Source organism: Brachyistius frenatus, unplaced genomic scaffold, assembly GCF_029030835.1.
Source record: "Brachyistius frenatus isolate BFR_SWC_R1_liver_20210118 unplaced genomic scaffold, ASM2903083v1 Contig_96, whole genome shotgun sequence".
Lineage (NCBI taxonomy): Eukaryota > Metazoa > Chordata > Actinopteri > Embiotocidae > Brachyistius > Brachyistius frenatus.
The window spans coordinates 120,679-142,001 of record NW_027210695.1 but is presented as its reverse complement, the minus strand read 5'-3'; the positions used below and the strand labels follow the sequence as shown (position 1 = coordinate 142,001).

Genomic DNA, 21,323 nt, shown 5'->3' with positions numbered 1-21,323 from the left:
GTCACAGGAGACAAGAGTGAAACATAAAAGTTGTCTTTCTGGGCAAGATGCCAGCTCATGTCTGATGTACGCCTGCCAACTATTGCGCAAAGTAAAGCCAATAACTTTGCTCGAGACCATCAAACCAGACTGTTTTTTTTTTTCATATCTGCAAAGAAGCAAAGAAAAGGATATATCATTACAGCGATCATCATCATGCTGAGCTTCTTTTTTTTAAATTATTTTTAAATCTTCTGATATGCACCAGAAGCCAGTGCTCATTAAAAATTCAGGACATCCCATCGTTGGAGAGAAGCCTCCGAGCTGGATGTGCTGCCTTTTGATAGCATGTCACAGCAGCCCCAGACCACCTGAAAATGACATGTGACAGGGAGGATTTTTTTTTTGGCTGGGATTTCAGGCTGCTTGGACAGATAGATAGATAGTTACTTTATTAATCCCCAAGGGGAAATTCTTTAAACACAGACAGCACTTCGATATTGTCCATTTAAGTTGCAGAGAGATCCTTTCATGGCTTATCTCATATGTGGCATCATCGAATTGCCTCTGAGGAAATGACTCTGAGGAGGAGAGGCGAAGCGAGGCAGACTGATAGTGAATGAGGAGACGGCTTAAAGAAATGCTGCGATGACGGACAGTAGACGACAAACTCCGCTGCCGTCATCATCGGTGTTGATTCAGAAGTCTGCAAACTACCAAGTGCTGCAAGAAGTATTCAGATCGGAGAAGTACTAACACAACAATGTAAACAGACACCATTAGAAGTACAAGTTTGCGTGCCAAAAGTCTGTCTTGCCAGTGAAATACACTAAAAGGATCATCACTTTATAAGAAATGGTGAACTAGTCGGCAAACAAATTACCCATCCATCTTGGCAAATGGAAGTCTCAATCTATTTTTAGCTCAGTTTTTGGTCTCCACCAGCTGCTAGGGGAAATTTCTGGCTCTTTAGATGCTAAATGCTCCGCTATGCTGACCAGCTACTCGCTAACTGTCTGCTGTTTGGTGCTGAGCAGATGGTGTACACTTAGTTTTTGGAGCGTCTTGTCTGAAAACGGCCTCCTGCTGCGGCCGTGAAAAACTCCACGAGAACGGCGAGCGTGAAGCGAAACGGTAAAAATCACGAGTCAATTAAACAATGACACATCAAACCGAGTGAAGCGGCAGATTCAGGTGATGACTGACATGATCGATCATGTAGTAAACAAGAAAAACTGCTACAAAAGTCTGAATATTTGTTTGGACTCTTGTGCAACATTTGGCACCAGAAAATAAGTTTTAAGATAAGATACCAAGCTGAAAGTGTTGGGAAACACATTTTTGAAGCCTATCATAATAAAAGCTGTCTATTAAGTAATCTGCTTAAAAAGTCTACTTTTTTGAGTCTAACATGAGGATTTGCTGCACGTTTTTCTTGGTATTTGTCTGTGATAGTAAGTGAAATGTTTTTTTTTTTCTTCTTTTAGCCAGATGGTCACACAACAAACAAGCTGAATATATCATCTCGTGCTTCTGAAAAAAAATTGTAAAACTATTTTCTGATATTTTGTAGACAACACAATTAGTCAGTCCCAATCCTTCGTTGGGGGCAAGCGGGTGTGGGCTCCACACGTTTTGTTTTTTTAACGTAAAAGCTGAAAACCCTCACATCTGCTCTCCTGACATGGTGGGAAAATTGAAAAAAGCTAATAAAACTCAGAGGAACAAGAAGCAGCTTTGATCTGTGACTAAAATACTGCAAAGATACAAACTGCTGCTCATTAGGTGATTGGAGCTCATCGTTGTGCTCCTTTCTCCAAAATAATCCAACCCACAGCTGCTTGGGCTTCACACACTTGGGATACTTTAGTGACAATGTTTTTTTCTTAAATGAAATGGGAACATAGCGTATACGGTAAAGTGCTGTTAACCTCTAATTCTAATCAGCAGCCAGTTATTTATTGTCTCCGCCTGGTGGTCGGCTGGCTTTTAAAACACATCTTCATCCTGCATGCGTGCAGCGCTTCTGTAGGCAAAAGCAGAAGTGCACTCTAATGTGATTGTTATTCCTCATGACATTTAATTCCCATTTGAGAACAACCAGCGTTTCGCTGCAGGCGTCTATGAAGGTGCACGGTGGGATGCTGGGAGATTATTTATACACACAAATTATTCAGAGTCAGAGATTGAACTCCAAATCGGTATCAGTCGTTATCTGCCACATGCCTCTCTGTGATGCTGCAAATTGGTGTGAAGCCACTCATTTAGTGAAGAAAGGAAGCCAGAGCTTTTAATTTAAAGCTAGTTAGTTTAGTCGTGAGGTTGTTTTCATTAATAACGTTCCTTTCTTTCACCACAGTCATCAAGTCAATGTTGAGTCAAGGTCATATGAATGACATACCGTTTGAGAGCAATCCGTCTTCTTCCATATTTGCTTTTTGGGGCTCTTGAACTCTTACAGTTGTTTTTTTTATTTATTTATACAAATGTACTTCCCTGACCTCAAGCTTATTTAGATGTGTGTATGTTTGCCTGTAAAACAACAATCACAGCGATTCACACATTCACAAGCTTATAGGCACATGAATATCGAAAGACTTTAAAGGTAAAGGCCATTGATTTTAAACATCAAAGTGTGTTTACAGGTCTTGGTGGGGGAACTGCTGCATATGTGGGGGGAAAAAAAGGTTGTATTAAGTTGTGGGTCCAGAAGAAGCTGCATAAAAACCATCAGCTGAGGCAAAATACTAGTTTGGAAAAAAAAAACGGGGAGTGGAGTCAGAGAGAGGAGAGTTTACCAGACCTCTGCACAACTAGACCTACAAGTTTAAAACATATTAACAGTATAAGATGAACATGAATTTAGTATAAGGATAATTTTAACAAGGATAAGAACTAAAGACCTTCACTTACAAGACAATTGAACTTGAGTTAAGTTCTCACTTTCGGTCAACACGCTATTATTTATTATTTTATTGCATTCATTGTGCAGTAGCACTGGATATTAAGGTGTCTACATTAAGTTTGTATATGTGCAGGTACTTGTATGTGTATACAGTGTGTGATATATGTATTCTTAAAAAAAATAAAGGTTTTATTTGATTGTGATTTTAATATGGACTCATGGGGAGACTAATGTTGTGCTTAAAGAGATCTAAATAAACAAATAACATTCACAGAAAGTCTAATTAAGTAGTTAATACATTTCAATATTTTTTTATTTCATATCACACTGGGTGGGACTCATTTCTAAAACGGTGTCTGTTGCCATGTTGTGTTGCTGTGTAGCACCAGAAATAAACATGTAAACCTTTTTAATGCTAGAATCTAGTTTGTTTCCCATATGTACTGAAATAGTTGGCTGAGATATGAAGCTGAGCTGCGTCTCCTTTGGCAAATGTAATTTTGGATGCAAATCAAGATCTGTGCAGGTTCAGAAAGCAACTAAAGATTAACAAGCAGCTCAGACAACACTACGGGCCTCTTTTGATTTTTGTTTCTAATTTTCTTTACAGGCTTCTTTTTTTTCTGTTTGTTTCAGGTGCAGCCTGAGTTTAAAGATGAAAGAGAAAACCTTCCTCGAGTCAATAAATGAGAAGAAGAATCATTTGCACATTTTCAGTTTAAGTCTAAAAGCAAGTACAATGCACATGACAGAAAACACGAGGACTTACCTGCTTAGTGGAGCGTTTATCAACCTTTTATACTGACAGATTAGAGTTTGGCTGATATACAAAAAACAAGAATATGTGGCATTAAAGTGATAGAAGATATGAGCTTTTTGTAGTTTAACTGATTTAGTTTATATAAGCTGATAATGAGCCCCTCCTGGAGGAGCTTGATCCATGTTAATATTTCTGAGAAGGTCTTCTGGTTTAAGATTTTTAGAGTGAAACTTGTGAGACAGTTAAGTGTCTACAAGCAAAGTGAAATTGTTAGTGTGTCTTTGTTATTTAATAGATCTGAGGTTTCACTCTCCTCAAGGCTGTTGCCACTCTACTTACACCACAGACAGTTACATAATGTTTGTAGAAAGGCAGGAAATGCTCTAAAAAAAAAAAAAAAAAAAAGGCCTTGACAAGATAAAATCTACTCTGTGACCAAATGAGTAGGTGGAATGCATTATTAGACAAATCTGGGGAACAACTGGATTTCTGGGTGCAGCGTTTGTGCCAGCTGTTTTCACACCAAACCTAACAGTCGTGTGAGAAAATGAGAATAAATAAGGTGATTTGAGACAATTTCAAGAACATTTACTGGAGGTTTTTTTTTCTTTTTCATTTTTTTTTTCGCTAAAAAAAGCAGCAAAACATTTGGACTTTTTGACTGGGTGCATTTTTGCCCTGCAGCTGTTTTCATAGCAAACATTAAACTTCCACAATCTGACTGGCGAGATGAGGCTGTGAGCTCTGATTCTGGACGATTTCCAGCAAAAGATATATTATTCATTTGAACTCTGTGCAACCTCGCCCCAGCTGGATCTCCCCAGACCAGACCACAAACTATTTAATGAACTTCCACGTGCAGTCAGCTAGCAGCAGAGTCTCCTACCTGCTGCCAGCTGCATCCAGCCGCAGATCTTGTACACGGTGCCGGTGCTGCAGAAGAAGAAGAGCGCGAAGCAGCCGATGCAGGTGAGGACCAGCACCATGGACATGCCGATGAAGAAGGAGGCAGCCTTGAACGCGCTTGAAGGGATGGTGCTGAACTCGGTGAAGCTGCCCTGACAGGTCAAGTCCCGGGACAGCCCGTTGCCGATGCAGTAGTGAAACAGACCGAAGTAGCCCGCCTGCGGGGTGTCCACGCCGTCTCCGATCCAGTACGGCTGGATGAAACACACCACGTTAACGATGGCGAAAAGGATGGTGAAGATGGCCCAAAGGACGCCGATAGCGCGCGAGTTGCGCACGTAGTTGGTCTGGTAGATTTTGGCAGCCTCGGAGGCGGGGAGCATGGTGGTGGTCGTGCTGGGGGCCCCGGGGACCATCCTCCGGTCTGTGTGCGGGTGGTCTGCTCGGTCCTCAGGATCTATAAACCTGTCCTCAACATCTGCCTCATCTAGTCCCCGTATTCTGAAGAACTTATTCTTGCTGCTGTCTTCGTATTTGATTTATTCTGCCTTTTTCAGTCACAGTTGTACTCACAGCATCACTGCACTCTCATCCGTGACAATGTCGGGGTTTTATTTCTTCTTTTCGTTTCCCTCTGATTTTCATTCATTTAGTCTGCTTGAAACGAAACGTGCGCTCCGGGAAAAAAAAAAAATAAAAAAAAATAAAAAACAAGCTTCAGGAATCCTCCATTCAGGAGATTTGTGCTACGTTTGCCCTCATATTTATGGAGAAATGTCTGTACCTGAGTCGTGTCCGTTGTTCCGACAAACCGGTCCAGCTCCGTGGCTGAAATGCTCGGTCTCCTCTCGACGCCGACAGAGCAACAACCGCAGCTGAGCTCCTATTGAATTGGAGTTAGAGGATAGCCTTGGATAACACAGGGCCAACCCACATCCTTTAATCCCAGTCTGACGTATTATTCCAGTAACGCGCGAAATCTTAAACAGACAACACCGAAAAAAAAAATTGAAAAAAATTAGACTACAATAGCACTCAATTTAATGGTCATATCATTTCCTCCGATCGATGCCTCACTATATAAACTGCGTATGGACAAATGCACTGGAAATCAATAGAAGCACAGTCATTTTAAAAGACTTACTCAACATAAGGATCTACCGGCAGAACATCTGTGTTTACCTGTTAGAAAGAAATATATCCCTAATTAAACCGTAGCATAACCCATTTTGTAATATTGATATCAAATTTGTTTGTAATTGATATTTTGTAATATTGTCATATCCAAAATTACCTGTATACTACTATGGTATGTTTGGGAAAATATATTTCTGCATTTAGTATCATATAAGGTAAGATGCAACTCTCATCTAACAGAAAATATAATAAAATATACTTCCAATCCGCTAATTAATCGATGATTTCCCTTTATCTCACCATTACGGGCATTGCAGTTTTTAAAACTACATTTCCCAGAATACTCGGGTCACCACTGATTGGCTGGTACGCAATGACGTCATCTGACGCGATCTGAACGCGCGCGCGCGAAACTCCAGCGAGTGAGAGCTGTCTTCTGTGAGTATTTGTTTCCAACTTTTAACAGACGTTGTCACCGCATTTTATGCGTGTTACACATTTTATTTACAAGGTATATATCTTTCCACCGCACCTCGACCTGTTCACGGTTGATAGTTTACGACATTTTAACTCATATTTTGACTTAACACGGGGAGTTCGTCGCCTCCGGCCTCGATGAGTTGAATGCGCTGTTACCGAAAGCTCAGCTGACGTTGCATGTTTTGTTTTCCCACTTCTGCATAGCTGGAAAAAAAAAAAAAAAAAAAAAAGCGTGTCGTGTAAGTTGGCAGTACGGAGAGCAAGCATGGCGGCGCTGTTACTGCACCAAGGATACGAGGAGGAGAGGCTGCAGAGGGTCGCGGAGCAGCTGCCCTGCAGAGAGGTCCAGGCTGGGATGCTGCTGTCGCTCATGGGACAGGTATGAAGGCTGGTGTCGGCTCCTGTGTATTGGACTGAGTCCAATAACTGAGCCCCCCCCCCACCAAAAAAGAAAAAGTTGTATTATTTGATGCATCATGTCTCCTACAGTACTGATTACTGTCAGGCTTCAGTTTTCCACCCACTCCAGTGTAAAGCTGCCTCTTGGAGCAGGATTAAAGAGAGACTTTACACATGATGGAAAATTATGATTTGCTGCACAAAGTACACGTGCAGTTTAAAGTACGTAATACAGAAAAACAACAACTTGATTTTACATCTGTCAACAGTTATTTCAATCTACTAAATTGATGCTCGGTGTTGTAAATCTACAGATGAAGGGTAATCCCTGTTTCAACACATTTCTAATCTGTGGCTTTCCTTTCCATGTCGTTGAAGCCCTGGTTGAAAAATATTTAGAGTGATTTTATTGCTGTTTTTATAATAACTAATTAGTTGTCATTAGAGATCTGGTGTCAGAATAATAACGAATATTATAAACTGGTTTAATAAAAGCGTCAGAGATCCTTTTGCAGTCATGTCAAAGTGACATGACATTTGAATTAGTTAAGGAAATAAAGTGACTAATACACAACTGTTAGCATTATAACTGATTACAGGCAACAACGCTGTATTTAATAAGATTCATGAAGAGCTGGATGTTAGTGTGCAGCATGGTAATAAAAGCAAACACAGACGTTTGTTGAAATTGTTGTTGATCATGATTGAATGGTGCAGAAATGTGAAGTATGAAGACACTGAATGTTGTTCCTCCAGCCGCAGCAGTACTGCTACCCTTCAATCTTCATCTACGGTCATCGAGCCTCGGGGAAGAGTCATGTGATGCACGTTTTGCTGAAGGAATTGGAGGTGAGAGAGACATTCGCTGCTCAGCGAGTGATAAATATTCATGTGTGGTGGTCTTGTGTGTGCGCAGGTGGAAAAGTCCAGTTATTTAATAGCTAAATGAGAAATAATTTCACTCCTAGGCTGCAGGCAGACAACAGGAGTGTTTTAAAAGGACAAACCGTTGAACATGTTTGCTTCACATTAAAGACACCGACTCCTTTAGGCTAAACTTCAAAGAGATGCTGACACTTATGTCATCAGACAACAAAAGGAGTACTTAGTCCTTGGAAATATTCAATGTTCCTGAAAAACAGCTTTGTCTGCGTACTTTGAATGTGTGTGAGGTGCAAATTTCCTTTTCTGATTTAAAAATGAACAGAAAAACTTGGTGTGTGTGATCTAGAATAAAAGTAACCATCTTACTGCAATATATTTTTGTTTGAGTTCGGTATAAAGAGCAAATATATCCAGATCTTTCGCCCCCTTTGTACACACACTTTTCATCCCCCTGAGAGACACTACAGAAGATTAATGTCCACAAAAAAGTACGTTTTTCCTTCCAAATACAACTAGAACAGTGAATTAATATCTTCCTAATGATTTTAAAAACTTCTTGCCTTTCTCCCCCTTTTTTTTTTCATTCCTGTTTTCTTAAATCATGTTTTTTTGTTACCGTGTTCCCGCTGTTTGTCCTCATTAACTGTCTGTACGTCAGACAATTTCTCACAATATTACTAATGAGCTAACTAGGGTTGCAACTAATGAAGCAAATTCATATCCAATGATAATTCTCGTTAGGGATTAATGGGACAGTTTGCTTCTTCTTGAGCTGGGTTTGTACGAGGCACACATCCATAGTCGGTGTATCACCAGATGGAGTTCGGCACGTTTGGAGTTGCAGCTGTGTACAGGGTCAGGAACAAAACGTATTTGTTCATGTGCTTTATCAGTTTAAAGTGGAGCTAATTCAGACCATTTTCACCACGTTACCTTGCTGTCAGACCGTCTTTTCCAATGGGGAACTGAAACTGTTGTACTGATCTCGGCTCTCTTCAATGCCACCAGACTCCTTTGACAAAACCAGTAGTTTTACCTCACAGAACACAGGAGTTTGTGGTCCACTGCTGCCTCGATCCGTTACTAGTTTGTGTTATTGTGTGATAAAGTTACTGACACTTAAACTGATATTGATTTTTTTTTTAATTTTTTTTTTTTTAAGCTGACTGAAATTTGTTTTCTTGCTGACTCCGTCCACACCAGTACGTTGCTTAGTTTCTCCAAACTGGGAAACCCCCCATCTACACTGATTATGGAGAAGTACCTCGAACAACCCCACTTCAAACAATCCAAACTATCTTTTTAACAAGCTGAATGATGTAATTATTAAATGATAAATCATTTAGTCTATACTGTGACTTCTTCACTTGAATGTTAAGATCTTCAGTCTACCATCAAAAAAGCAGAACATTTTTAATTTGAGAAGCTGGAACCAGCAAATATTTGTTATTTTCTTTTTGGGGGGGAAAAAAATGCTGAAACAATTATTAAAAATAGTTTATTTGCTAATTTGTTCTTCAGTGGAGTGATCGATTAACTGAAGTTATTTCCGGGTTTTTTTCTCTGGTTTCTGGAGAGCTCAGGTGTTGTGGTAGCGGTGGGATGGGCAGTTATTTGACCAAAAAACATTATCATTACTATATTTGTTTAAAAATGCACTCTCTGCCATAAAACTGGCAGAACGAAGCTCACGGTGAAGAAATAGTGGCTCAGATGTTGTGAAAAAAACATATATAACTAACTTATATTTGCTGTTCATTTAACTTCACGTTACTTTTATTAGGTAGCAGCAGAGGAGATCTTTAGTTCGTTTAGTGCTGATTGGTCGTGTTTCGACAGAAGGTCGAGTCGCCACAAGGCGAGGATGCGATTTACCTCCACGGACGTTAACTGCCTCTCATCGTCTCCTCGTCTCTGCAGCTGCCTCACGCCACAGTCAGCTGTGTCGAATGTGTCTCTGCGGCGCTGCTGTTTGAACAAGTGCTGATGTCCTTCTTTGGCCGCGACGCCGCCTCGCTGCTCCCCCGCAGTCCCTCCCTGTCTGACTTCGTACGCGTCTACAGACAGCAGCGCTCCCAGTCTCCTGCCAAGCAGACGCGATACATTGTGAGAGCCGTGCACTTTACACCCCACCAGAAAATCACCCCTCACTTGGCACACCACATTATCCTAATCCATGGCACGCCAAGTTATTTTATTCTCTCCATGTGCCACCTAAATGTTTGTATGATAACATGATTAGTCGCGATAACATGCAAATAGATGCTAAACAAAGCTCCAGATGCATTAGACTGCAGAGGATAAGTTTGATTAATTCGATTTTTTTTCAGCCTGCACAGGATGTGGGTTTAATCTAGTGTTTTGGAATTTTGTACATTTCAAAGTGAGCGTGCTGCATAAAACGTACTATTGCTGCTTGATAAAACACCCATTCACAAGCCTCTGCTTTAGTGTGGGGAGGGGGGGTTATGAAATAAGATAAAATGTACATCTGTATTTTTCAGGTAATAGAAAAAGCCGAGCTTCTGAGAGACACCGATGCCAATCTCCTCCCCGCTCTCCTGCGTCTTCAGGAATTGGTGAGAAAGTGTGCCGTGCTCTTTGTGTTATCTATCAAGTGAGCTGCTTTATTGCTGTTGCACTGTGCGCGTGATGAAGAGGGACGGGTAGAGCTTCATTTGTAATGAATGACCTTGAGCTGACCGTGCGAAGCTTTTTCATAATGCTGTTTGGAAGGAAGGATGGCAGCCACTCAGCATTTTAATTAAAGACATCAAGAGTTAAAAAAAAATATTTATGTGATCATTGGTGTTTTATTCCAGTGAGATCCGACTGCTTAATGGTGGATTGTGAGCGCTAAGAGGAATCTGTCTTTTTAATGTCATGCCGCCACACTACTGCCACACGGGATTGTGAGGTGATAATTGGGATGTCGATTGTGAAAGATGACGGTGATGAAGAGCTGTTGTGTCTCTCGTGTGTATTATTGTTATTATTCCTTTCCAAAGGTTAAGAGGAAGGGCAAAATGTGTAGGTGTGTTACTAACATGCTCATATTACACTGATTCACTTTTCTGATCTTACATAGTTTGGAAAAAAGCTTCTGTTTAGCTTTGTTTTTCCCAAATGTGGTGCATCACTGACAAAACTCACATCCCATTGGCTTCGGATGTAGTTTTTGTGTTGGGATACTTTTATTATGGTGAAATGCACCGATCCAACTCTTTCAATAACGGTTCCAGTACGATCTGACAACTGGCTCTCTTTTTCCCAGATGAACACTAAGATACGTCAATTTGATGTTGTCAAATTGTTCTCTTTACCCATCAATCCACAACAGTATTCAATTTAAAAAATATTGTGTAAGGGAAGAGCACCAAACTCTCATCTTGAAAAGCTGAAGCTCTGCAATATTTAATATTTTTCTCGATTAAAAAATAAATAAATCCTGCTTTAATTTTCTGTTTGTCGATTTATCTGTTCAGCGCTACATAAGATACATAAAACACAAGGTATAAAAATATAAATACATTAAAATAGGGAGGAGGGCCGTAGCCATGGAGACGTCCTCTTCCTGAAATGTAGAGTTGGGTTCACTTGCTCGACAAAACCACCATCATATGACACACGTGTAACCACAAACATCTGTTCTTCAGGTCGAGGACAACGTCACCGTCATCCTGCTCACTGAAATCATCTGGGACAAGTTCCGGCCAAACACTGGCTGCTTCGAGCCGCTTCTGCTCCATTTCCCCGACTACAGCAAAGGTATTATCGCCGTCACACGTGCTACATCAGCCAGCGTCGTGAATAACTCGCTTACAACGCTGCATAACGATGACGCACACTCGCCGTATTCGGTGTCAGATGTGAGATTTGTACCTGCGATTTTGTTCCCACGCTTCAGGCAGCGGCTGTGGAGGAATGTTGCATTGTGAAGCACCACTGTGTAAATTTTAGCGGGAGTGAATCTCAGTACTCGAGACGCGAGAATCATTACTTACGTTTTTTGTGTGTTTTTTTTTTTTACTTCTTTGTGTTTGTGTGACCGCTTCATGTGTGTGTAGGGGAACTGCAGCAGGTTTTGTCCCGGGACAGACACCCTTCATATTCAGCTGAGTTTTACTCCTCCTACATCAACATCCTGCTGGGAGTCTTTTACTCGGTGTGCCGCGACCTCCGAGAGCTCCGTCACCTGGTCAGACAAACACACACTCTCAGGAGTCTGTGAGGATTTTTTTTTTCACTGCTTTGATTTTCTTTCAGTCCAGCGTTACTGATGTCACTGTTTTTTGTTTTTCTCTCTCTCTCTTTTCAATTAGGCCGCCCTCAACTTTTCAAAGTTCTGTGAGCCTTTGGCTGAAGGGAAAGGTAAACTCACGAAGAGGTGTTTTCATTCATCTCACAGCTGATCAGTGTTTTAATACCTTATTTTTCCCTGAGCTGAGCTGCACTTCAGCGAGTTTTTCAATCACTTTTGGGCAGTGGAATAAAGTTGAAAAAAGCAACGTTCACCGTATAAAGTTGTCATGACGACTGTGTTTGCAGACGTGCATCACCATTAGCCTTCAATTTTAGATGTGTTTGTGTCCAGTTGATAACTTTTAAAGCACCAAAGCGAAGCAGCGGTCATGAAAAATGCTGCGATAAAATCTCTATTATGTTATTTTTGTGATTGATCTTCATACATTCAGCGAACATTCTCCATCTCATAATTTTTTTTTTTTTCTCCTTTTTATAGAGTATTCAACTCTTTCATAGACTGTATGGGTTAACTTTGTGGACATCTCTTTTACAGCACTTTCAATCAGTCAGTAGAAGTATGAAAAAAAACTAATGAGAGATAAAACGGGAACATGAAGTGATTCAGAGAACCTTTTAACATCTGTAGCGATGAACGAAGGGGTTCTTAAGTTTTCTATTCTCTATTAAAGCTTAGTCTTGTTGGCGATATATATATTCAATCAATCCAATTTTTCAACATTTTATAGAATTTTTTCAATACAGTCAAGGAGTAAGATCTCCATATATTTCTTTAGCTCCTTCCAGTAACGACTCATAATGAGCCTTATTACGAAGCTTTTAACGGGTAGTTTTTTTCATGACAGAAATGTGTGATTTGAAATCATACATATTTAGCATTGAGATCATAGTTAGTGATGGAGCTCATTTTATTTGTTGTTTTATGTTTTTGCTGAACAGTTGCTGGCTGTGGCCTGAAATCAAGTTTACGAGAGGAGAGTTTGCAAGCTGCAGAGTTTAGTGTTACTTTTCTGTGCAGAAAAGATTATTTTCTGCAACGTTTTTTTTCTTTCTTCGCCGTTCTGATTAAATCCTTTCAATTGATGACTCATCGCCTACTGTCGCTGCGGCTTTCTCACGCGATGTCACTTTATTTTTTTTTGTGTTTAGTGAAAGAGACTGACACTCACAAGCTGTGGAGAAACATCGAGCCTCATTTGAAAAAGGCCATGCGGACAGTTTACCTGCGAGAGGTGTCCAGGTCTGAGCTCTTTTAATTTACTCAGGAAATAATCTCTGTCCGGCAGCTTTTTAAATTTATCACCAATTGTTGGGCTTCGTCTCACCGTGTCTCGCTGTGTGTCTTCTCTGTTCAGTCTTCAGTGGGAGCAGATGCAGCAAATGGAGGAGATGGAGACGGGAACCCTGAGAGGTACCAACACGCTCTGAGCTCTGTTGCACTTGAATGACGATCGCTGAACAGATGTTAAACTCTAAAAGCAACGATATGCTGCAGTGACACTATGCAGTCACGCTGAAGTTGTGAAATTTTTTCCTGTGCCGTGAACATGGCATTAGTGCATTAAAGTGTATGAGGATGCTGCCTTATTGGATTTGTTCCCTCGTCCCGAAGGTTTATCCGCTCACACTCACATTGAGCTTCCTTATTACTCCAAGTTCCTGTTGATCGCCGCCTATATGGCATCCTACAACCCGGCCCGCACAGATAAACGCTTCTTCCTGAAGGTTGTTTTTTTTTTTTTTCCTTTTTTTTTTTTTCTTTCTTATCTGAATTAAACTTCTCATTAAATTGTCTTGACCTCCTTCTGTTTGCGCCCAACAGCACCACGGTAAAATAAGAAAAACAAACTTCTTGAAGAAAAACGAAAAGGTGATTTTTCTAACCAAACGCTGACTTTGATCTCTGTTACTTTCATGAAGTTTATAGATATCATTTGTTAACATGATGTTCATATACTCTCCCTTAGACGAGTAACCACCTCCTGGGCCCGAAGCCCTTCCCTCTGGACCGCTTGCTCGCCATTTTTTACAGTGCGGTGGACAGCAGAGTCGCCCCGACCGCCAGCATCTTCTCCCAGGTCAGAGTCCAGTGGGATACTCCAGCCACATACAGTCGGGACACTTATGACTGTTTGCATTTGTGCCATATTTTACAAAAAATGTAGAACATGTTGCACAGTTCTTAACTAAATCTGAGACGTGCTTAAAAAAGACGCTTAAATATTCTCCGTTGAACAATAGTAATTTATGTCTGTTTGGATTCTTTCAAAGTATATTCTTTGAGCATTTTTTTTTTTTTTTTTTTTTTAACCTTTACTAATGATTCACACCATAGAGACAGAGAGGAAATGGGGCAAGAGATCTTAGGAATAACATGCAGCATATGGTTGTTCTGGCTGGGACTTGAACCAGCAACTCACTGCTCAGAGCACATGGGACATTGAGACACCCCATGTGTACATTGACGAAAACAAATTTAATTACCTCATAAAAAATTCTTAAAATCTCTTTGGCTTGTTCATTGAAAAACCCCAGAATCTATTCATTATTCATGTTTTTTCTTATTGAAAATTTGAAGTGCTAAGCTCATGTTTTCTTCTGCTTCACTGGAAAATTCAAGTCGGTCTACTGTGGGACCTTAAAGTTTCCGTATTTCACTTATCACACTCATACGCAGATTTTCTCAATTCAGACTTAAGGAGAGCGCAAAGAAAACTTTCTTCTCTCAGCAGACAAAAGTGAAAAAAGCTTTTGGGGTCAAACTCTGAACAAACATGCATTTTTAAGTGAGAGGGACCTTTTAAAATGACCCACACTGACAAAAGCAGGAGAAGTTGTGTACACGATGGGCCTGTGATGAAAACCTTCATTTCCCAGTCACTTTTTATTCATGTAAAAAAATTCTTTGTGCTTCGGAAGAGCCTCCTGATTGAATTTAAGAGCTCTTTTACGTGATCTTGTTTTTGACACTTGAAACCACGTCTGGACACGTCCTTCATCTGCTGTCTGGGAGGAACGTCCTTCACGTCCTTGACTGGTAAAATCAACCACAAGCAATTAGGGGCTTCATTAATTTATTGAGCAATCTGTATACATGCAGCTGATTGCCTTCATGCTGTCCTCGGTTAAACGTAGCTCTGCACTGGTTTAATATTTCCTGGTTTAATGCTGCCCCTCATTTAGTTATGCAGTGTAATTTTCCTCCGTGATTGCGAGTACCAAAGTTAACTGAAGCTTCGGGCCACTTGAGAATATAGAGAATAATTTCACACTCCCCCCTCCCCCCATTTGCTAGATAAGCAAAAGAAAGTGAAAGCACACTATAATAATCGGAGGATGTTAAAGGATATTTTTTTTCACAGTTGGAGGTGTAAGTGTTGTACTACTTTCTATAAATTGAGCTTAATAAACTCTGTCTCAGATGAGAGAGTTCTCTCCCCATATGGTCACGAGTTTCGGGATCTGAGGCTAAACTCAGATCTATTTGTGGCCCCTGTGCATGAAACAGTTTTAAGAAATTAGGCTCGACCCATATCTCTGCAACTGGCTTTCATCATTCAGTGCCTCTACATCAAAGTGTTTAAAGAAGCTGTGTTTAAAGAAATGGAACAGAGAGACATTTTGGTTTTTCCTGTGCCCCCATTTAGATCTCCTCTCTGGTGACCTTACAGCTGTTGGCGCAGGTCAGTCATGACGACCAACTCGATGCCCCCAAATACAAATGTGCCGTTTCTCTGGACTTCATCTGCGCCATATCCAGGTGTGTGTGTGTGCGCGTGTCCGTTAACACGCATGACTGAGATTGACCGAGTTATCCGAGGGAACTGACCTTTTACAGTTTTGTTTTTTCACCGGGAATGTGTTTGGTGTGATTTATCTTCCAGGACGGTGAACTTTGATATTGTCAAGTATCTGTATGACTTCCTTTGAGCCTGCGGGGCATAAAGGAGAGACGGCACGAGGTGACAGCAGCACAAAGGGAGGTTTGTTTCTGCAACAAAGCACACTGTAAAACAAGGAGCTCACACCGCTGTTACATGGAGGAAAATTAATCCAATTATGCCGCTGCCCCCTTGTGGCTGATGAATGAGCTCATTGTTTTTCTTGTGGAGTCTGAGCCGCAGGCCGTGATAAATATTCCCATATATAAATAAATGCCATATTGGCAACTTGACTTTATCTTGGTTTAGTTTTGTTACGAGATGTTATATTTTTAATGTCTTAATAAAAAAAAAGTAACTTTTTTTTATATAATACAAACGTCACGTATAAACTAATATAGCAAAGGGATACATGCTAATACTCTGTTTATTTGGTTCAAATAATACAAAGAGAAATAACTGGTGCTTCAGTTGTAGTTTTGCGTGACGCGATCGTGGCATCATGCAGGTGAACCATCGCCCTTCCTCAAAGGCAGGATTTTTATTTCTCTAATGTGTTTTTATTCTATTGTATGAGGGCACTGAGGTCACAGGTACTGTTGCGAGCAGGGTTATTGTGCTGTGACATTTCTAATAACCGCTGTTCCTACTGTGGACAGTTTACATCGCCGACACTGGTTCATATCGCTTTAATGAAGTCAGCGATACTATCTCTGTATTCAACAGTTTGTCTGAATTACTCATCAAAATTGTTATTATCTGATTTCAGTCACAGCACATTCCTGCAGATGTTTCACAATAAAAACCTTGTTTAAAAAAAAAAGTTAAAGGTTTTTCTACGTAAACGTTGCGGGGCTTTTAATTTGAAACAGTTCCAGGAAGTGTTGTGTTTGTATTAACAACGCAATGCAGTAACATTAAAGGTTCAAACGGCAGCAGATGAAGAGAAGTGTGAACATTTTATGAACAGACTTTGTGCAGCAGAAATGTTTTTGTTTTTCTGTGTTCCTGTCCCGTTAACAAGCTTGTTGTAAAACAGGTTTTTGGGACCTTTTAACAATTTCCTGAATTTCAAATTATTTTGATGTTCAGACTCTTTGTTCCTGTCAATCACAGATTCAGTTTCTTTGTGTGTTTCCTAGCTGATTTATGCCGCTTTAATTCTGAAAGAGACATTACAAAGCCAAGTTTTTTTTAATAGGGTTTTTATTGTTTATTTTTAGTGTACAAATAAGCTAAAGCAGAAATCAAATACATTCTGTTGTCTTCCAACAGAAGGCACCAGACGAGTGCAGCCAACAAACACGAAGAAATGCAATCTCGATCTGTATTTCTGCTGAATAGGAAGCAAATTGTTTAGCCTGAGAAACACCCACACAGAAAAGCTACAAAACCACAGGGGGTCTGTATTTTTTTTTTCTTCTTTTGTTTCCTCTTAAATTTATTCCCCATCCCAAAAAATATATATATATTTGAAAACATAAAAAAAATAAACGTGAGAATTTTATCTTCATACTCCACTTCCACCTGTTCTTGTTTTACAGCCATTGACTTGAGCAAATTTGCGTTGATGTTAAACACAGTGCCGTCATAGCTTCCGCTCTGCAGACCTCAGGCAGCAGCGGGTAAACAGAGACCTGAGTAATTTGACGGAGAGAGAGAGACTCCGACCCAGAAAATAACAAAGATTTGGAAAGCGGAGTTGAGTGCATGTAATTGCCACTCTGCTCCTCTATCTCCCTCCTTTTATCCCTCGGGGGTATCTGAGGGTAAGTGGGCCATTTGAGTGATCGCCCCTCATGCCGAGGTGGCCTTGGGAGCACACGCAGTATTAAACAAGGACAATGACCAGTCTGCAAAGGTCAACCGAGTCATCCCATTTAAAGTGCATATGTGGCGCTCTTTGAGATTAAACATAAGATGCGTCGGTGTTCGCAACGCACCGGCATCATATTAAAGTGGATTCAATCTTAATAGAAATCTCGAGTCTATAAACGACCTCTTTACCAGCGGCAATGTACCGAAGCGCTCAGATCAAATCATGAAAGAGGATGAGGCAGGCGGACTGCACAGATCCTAGACGCTGCGCCTCCTGCTGTGGATCATGGCCACAATGTGGGTGAGGTCCAGACTTTTCATCATCACCTCCATGAAGTCTTCGTCGCTGCGAGCACCGGCCACAAACTCCTCCAGGGAAAGCTCACCTGTTGGGAGGAGACATGCGTTGTATTTACAGACCAAAAAAAATAAAAAAAAAAGGCTCTTAGTTTAGTCCAAAATGTAAACAAATGCAGTCTGTTGTTCCAGCCCACAGTGGGAGTCACCAAAATACTTTGCTTGAGAAACATTTATGTTACTTCTCTTTGAGCAGACGGACACTTCAATCAAGTCGAGGAGAGTCATAATAATCTATTTTTTTTACTCTCATGAATAATTAACAAACTCAGTGGAGTCCCACTTTCAGGTCGTCTGTGGGCAAACGTTGAGTCTTTTGTGAAAGGCTTATGTTCAGTCGTTGTGTATCTCTGCTTGCTCAGCGCCCGTCTTCCCTCTGTTATTGTGATCTCAGACATGTTTGTCCACCCGCCGATCGGATTCCCTCCTAAACCTCCGTACGGTGCCGGAGCACACTCACCGTCTCCATTTATATCAATCCTGTCAAACACCCGGTTGGTGAACTCCTCCGCACTTGCGTCCTGACTTTCAGTCCCATTGATGGCGCGGATGGCCTGGGGGGAGGTGGGGGAGGGAGGAGGAGGAGTACAATTAATATGTTGAGGCCAAGACTCGTTTAACAAAAAAAAAAGAAATGCAGTGTGGCGGGTGCCTGATTTATTGTACCTTAATGATGTTCAGGAGCTCGTGCCGGTCGATGCAGCCGTTTCCATCCACATCGTAGAGTTTGAAATACCAGCGCAGCTTGTGCTCCATCTTTCCCCGCATCACCAGACTGAGAGCGGCCACATACTCCATGAAGTCTATGTAGCCGTCCTGCAGGAGGAAACGGGGTCAGGATGGGTTCCTTGTCCAAACAATCATTATTCACGGCCATCTTATTCATTATCGAAACTAAATCGAGTCATTTCGATATGTTCCGTCTTGCAGCTGGAATAGATCCTCGACTCTTTCCGAGGGGGAAGTTGAAGCGCGCCAGGATGGAGGATTATCTCCAGGGACTGTCTGCGTCCCAACAATCTCAGCATCAGAGCATTGTCTCGCAGATAATCTCATTGTTTAAATCATGCACGGAGATTACCGCGAGCTAAAGGGGGGGGGAAACTAAATATAGTCGTGCAGCTTCTCCAGACAGACACCCGGCCGTGACCCCTGTTGCTCGGCTCGGGAATGCTCTCAAATAAAACGTGACCCGGGAGCCGCAGGCTTGTCGACGCAGGTCCACTTGAGTGCTGCTGTTGTTTTGAGTGAACCCTACAAACCTGGAAAAACTCTGCAGCAGGTCATTTTAATTAGGCGTGTTTAGATGTTTTACTGCAGAAACAGGCTGTCGGTTAATCAATTTGTCGGTCAACAGGAAATACATTGCTGAAGTTTTTAATTACAATCATTTGAGACTCCAAATTTGCTGATTGAGAGGCCCCAAAACCGAAGAACTTAATATCTATTAAGGTTTGGACTCTTGATCGCCATCTTGTGGTGGGATGGACTTTGTTTTCGCTAAATTTAGAATAGTGCTGCTTAAAGAGGAAAGAATTAATTGTTTAATAATTTAAGTAAATTAATGACCAAAAATACCAACAATCTTTTGTCAGGTTCCCCAGTGTGAGAATTTGAAGCTTTTCTCTGTATTATATCAAATTAATCCAATATTTTTGCATTGTGGACAGTAAAACCAGCATTTTATTACCTATATTCTATTAACAGTGTGGACATTTTAATTTTTTGGGGGTAGATTTAGTGATTAATCAAAAAGACAAATAGAAGACTCCACTGAAAATAGTAATAATTTTTTTTAAATAATTATTTAAATTTCATTTTAATAAAAAAAAAATTACTTTGTAAAAAATAAAATAAATCCCACAACTAAAAATATAGCAAAAAGTGTCGCGTTAAATATCCATCATAAACATGTGTTCCAGTTTCAGCCTCTCACCGGTGTTTATTCTAATCCTAATAAGTAATTAAAAAGACATCCCATGAGAACCAAATCCCCCTGACACCTTGTAAAACCTCCCGCTCCCCACTGTCGCTGTCGCCAGTGTGCGAGTCCTCCGAATAATTTTACCTTGTTCATGTCAAACGTGCGAAACATCTGCTCGATGTAGGCGTTTGCCTCGGGGTCCAACCCTCTCAGCCCGAAGAACTGCTTGAACTCGTGCAGGGTGAGCTGCCCTGAGGGGCACTCGGTCATGAACTTCTTGTACCACAGGTGCATCTCCACGGCCTGCAGGTCGTCCACGGTGCTCCCATTTGTGTTCCCCATTTCTCGAGAGACCCCGAAACAGCGCAGATGGAACCTTTCGTAAGCCCGATTGGTCTACTGTGAAGCGGAGGTGAATCCTCTTCACAGTCACACAACACTGGGACTTTTAGGGTGAGCGTGGTAACTGGCGGGGGCCTTTTATACCTGCACGGGGTTTAGGTGATTCAACCCCTGCGGTGTCCTCCCTGGCTCTAATCATAATCCGAAGGGTCATGATCAGCTTAATCACCCCGTTAAAAGGGCAGGTTGACTCTTCCGTGTATACCCTGAATTGTGCTGACAAACATAATTTAGCTTTCTTATGTCACGTGCAGCCGTAGGACACCGAGAACAGTCATGCATCTTAACCGATGGGACGCATGTTGCTCAGCATGTTGACTCCGGTACGAGCGGTGCAGCTTTAATGATCTTGAAGAAGCACACTATAAAACAAACTTGACTACTCCCACCAGTGATGCACATATTCCCCCTCTTGCACATTGTTTAGACCGATAAAGGTCAGTTAGCATGGTTTCATAAAAATTTTACCCAGGGACAGACTCAGATCAGGGACAGACCCACATCAGGGACAGACTCAGATTAGGGACAGGTCCCCTCAAAACAAATGAAAGTTTGAATGCTTGCGACCTTGAAAACCTTCGTTCTCAGTGAGCTTCTTGCTGTGATTATCATTGTGGTCTTATATAAATACTGTATTTTCTGCCAGTTTTGCTTATTTTACATCATGTCCGAGTCATTTTCACTAGTCTCAGGTGGTCGCATTTTAAACCCACCAATCACATTTGTAGGAACGTCATGCATCAAAATCTGATGACTGTTTTTGGGTTGTTCGGTCACTGTCAATACGTTTTGATAAAACAACAGACATGGAGCAGGTTAACGCCAAAAGTTCATGAATATCAGCATCACCAATGTAAATATTTGTGGATTTTTTTTTGTCGTCTGGTCGGTAACGGAGTTAGTTTCTACTTTGGATTGTCGGCGTAAACACTTTGGGAAGTTGATGGATTTCATTTTTAATTTTTTTTTTACATTTTAAAAACCCCAAATTTAAGAAGAAAATAACTGAAAAATGAATGAATGAATTGTTTAATTCTGCAAATAAACAAACTGATTTGGTTGATCATTTTATTTAGATACCACAGAATAAACCCGAGAAGGCATTACAGTTAGTGAAATTAATATCAAAACGCTGCGGAAAGCCATTTCATCTCAACTTAAACACCAGAAAATAATGCATACATTCAGTAAGTGCTGTAGTGTCAAATTAAATATAACTCCTTCATT

General features: G+C 40.9%; 3 protein-coding genes across 3 annotated transcripts in view; 1 reads left to right on the top strand and 2 right to left on the bottom strand.

Moving 5' to 3' along the window:
* The window catches only part of lhfpl3 (LHFPL tetraspan subfamily member 3), a 36,790-nt gene extending 31,320 nt beyond the window's left edge, over positions 1 to 5,470 (bottom strand). The window contains exon 1 of the mRNA XM_069711084.1: positions 4,531 to 5,470. Within this exon, the coding sequence (XP_069567185.1) occupies positions 4,531 to 4,966 (436 nt within the window). The 5' untranslated portion in view covers positions 4,967 to 5,470. The remainder of the gene's footprint in view (positions 1 to 4,530) is intronic.
* A 917-nt stretch (positions 5,471 to 6,387) lies between these two features.
* On the top strand, positions 6,388 to 15,849 carry orc5 (origin recognition complex, subunit 5). Its single transcript, XM_069711079.1, has 14 exons — positions 6,388 to 6,546; positions 7,323 to 7,415; positions 9,372 to 9,557; positions 9,956 to 10,030; positions 11,108 to 11,219; positions 11,519 to 11,649; positions 11,774 to 11,822; positions 12,864 to 12,954; positions 13,070 to 13,125; positions 13,327 to 13,439; positions 13,537 to 13,584; positions 13,682 to 13,792; positions 15,362 to 15,474; positions 15,599 to 15,849. Exons 1-14 carry the CDS (start codon positions 6,433 to 6,435, stop codon positions 15,642 to 15,644), a joined length of 1,338 nt encoding a protein of 445 aa, XP_069567180.1. The 5' UTR covers positions 6,388 to 6,432; the 3' UTR covers positions 15,645 to 15,849.
* A 1,045-nt stretch (positions 15,850 to 16,894) lies between these two features.
* Positions 16,895 to 20,036, bottom strand: guca1aa (guanylate cyclase activator 1Aa). Its single transcript, XM_069711026.1, has 4 exons — positions 19,839 to 20,036; positions 18,437 to 18,586; positions 18,231 to 18,324; positions 16,895 to 17,799 (listed from the first exon to the last, which is right to left on the bottom strand). The coding sequence occupies exons 1-4, from the start codon at positions 20,034 to 20,036 to the stop codon at positions 17,672 to 17,674; spliced, it is 570 nt and encodes a 189-aa protein (XP_069567127.1). The 3' UTR covers positions 16,895 to 17,671.
* Positions 20,037 to 21,323: the final 1,287 nt, after the last annotated feature.

Excerpts from the sequence above, each read along its gene's own strand:
- guca1aa (XM_069711026.1), bottom strand. The coding sequence starts at position 20,036 with ATGGGGAACACAAATGGGAGCACCGTGGACGACCTGCAGGCCGTGGAG. Across the intron at positions 18,587-19,838 it reads GCACGTTTGACATGAACAAG|GACGGCTACATAGACTTCAT; the intron begins GTAAAATTATTC and ends TTCCTCCTGCAG. Across the intron at positions 18,325-18,436 it reads AGCTCCTGAACATCATTAAG|GCCATCCGCGCCATCAATGG; the intron begins GTACAATAAATC and ends ACCTCCCCCCAG.
- orc5 (XM_069711079.1), top strand. The coding sequence starts at position 6,433 with ATGGCGGCGCTGTTACTGCACCAAGGATACGAGGAGGAGAGGCTGCAG. Across the intron at positions 10,031-11,107 it reads TCCTGCGTCTTCAGGAATTG|GTCGAGGACAACGTCACCGT; the intron begins GTGAGAAAGTGT and ends TCTGTTCTTCAG. Across the intron at positions 13,126-13,326 it reads GGAGACGGGAACCCTGAGAG|GTTTATCCGCTCACACTCAC; the intron begins GTACCAACACGC and ends CTCGTCCCGAAG.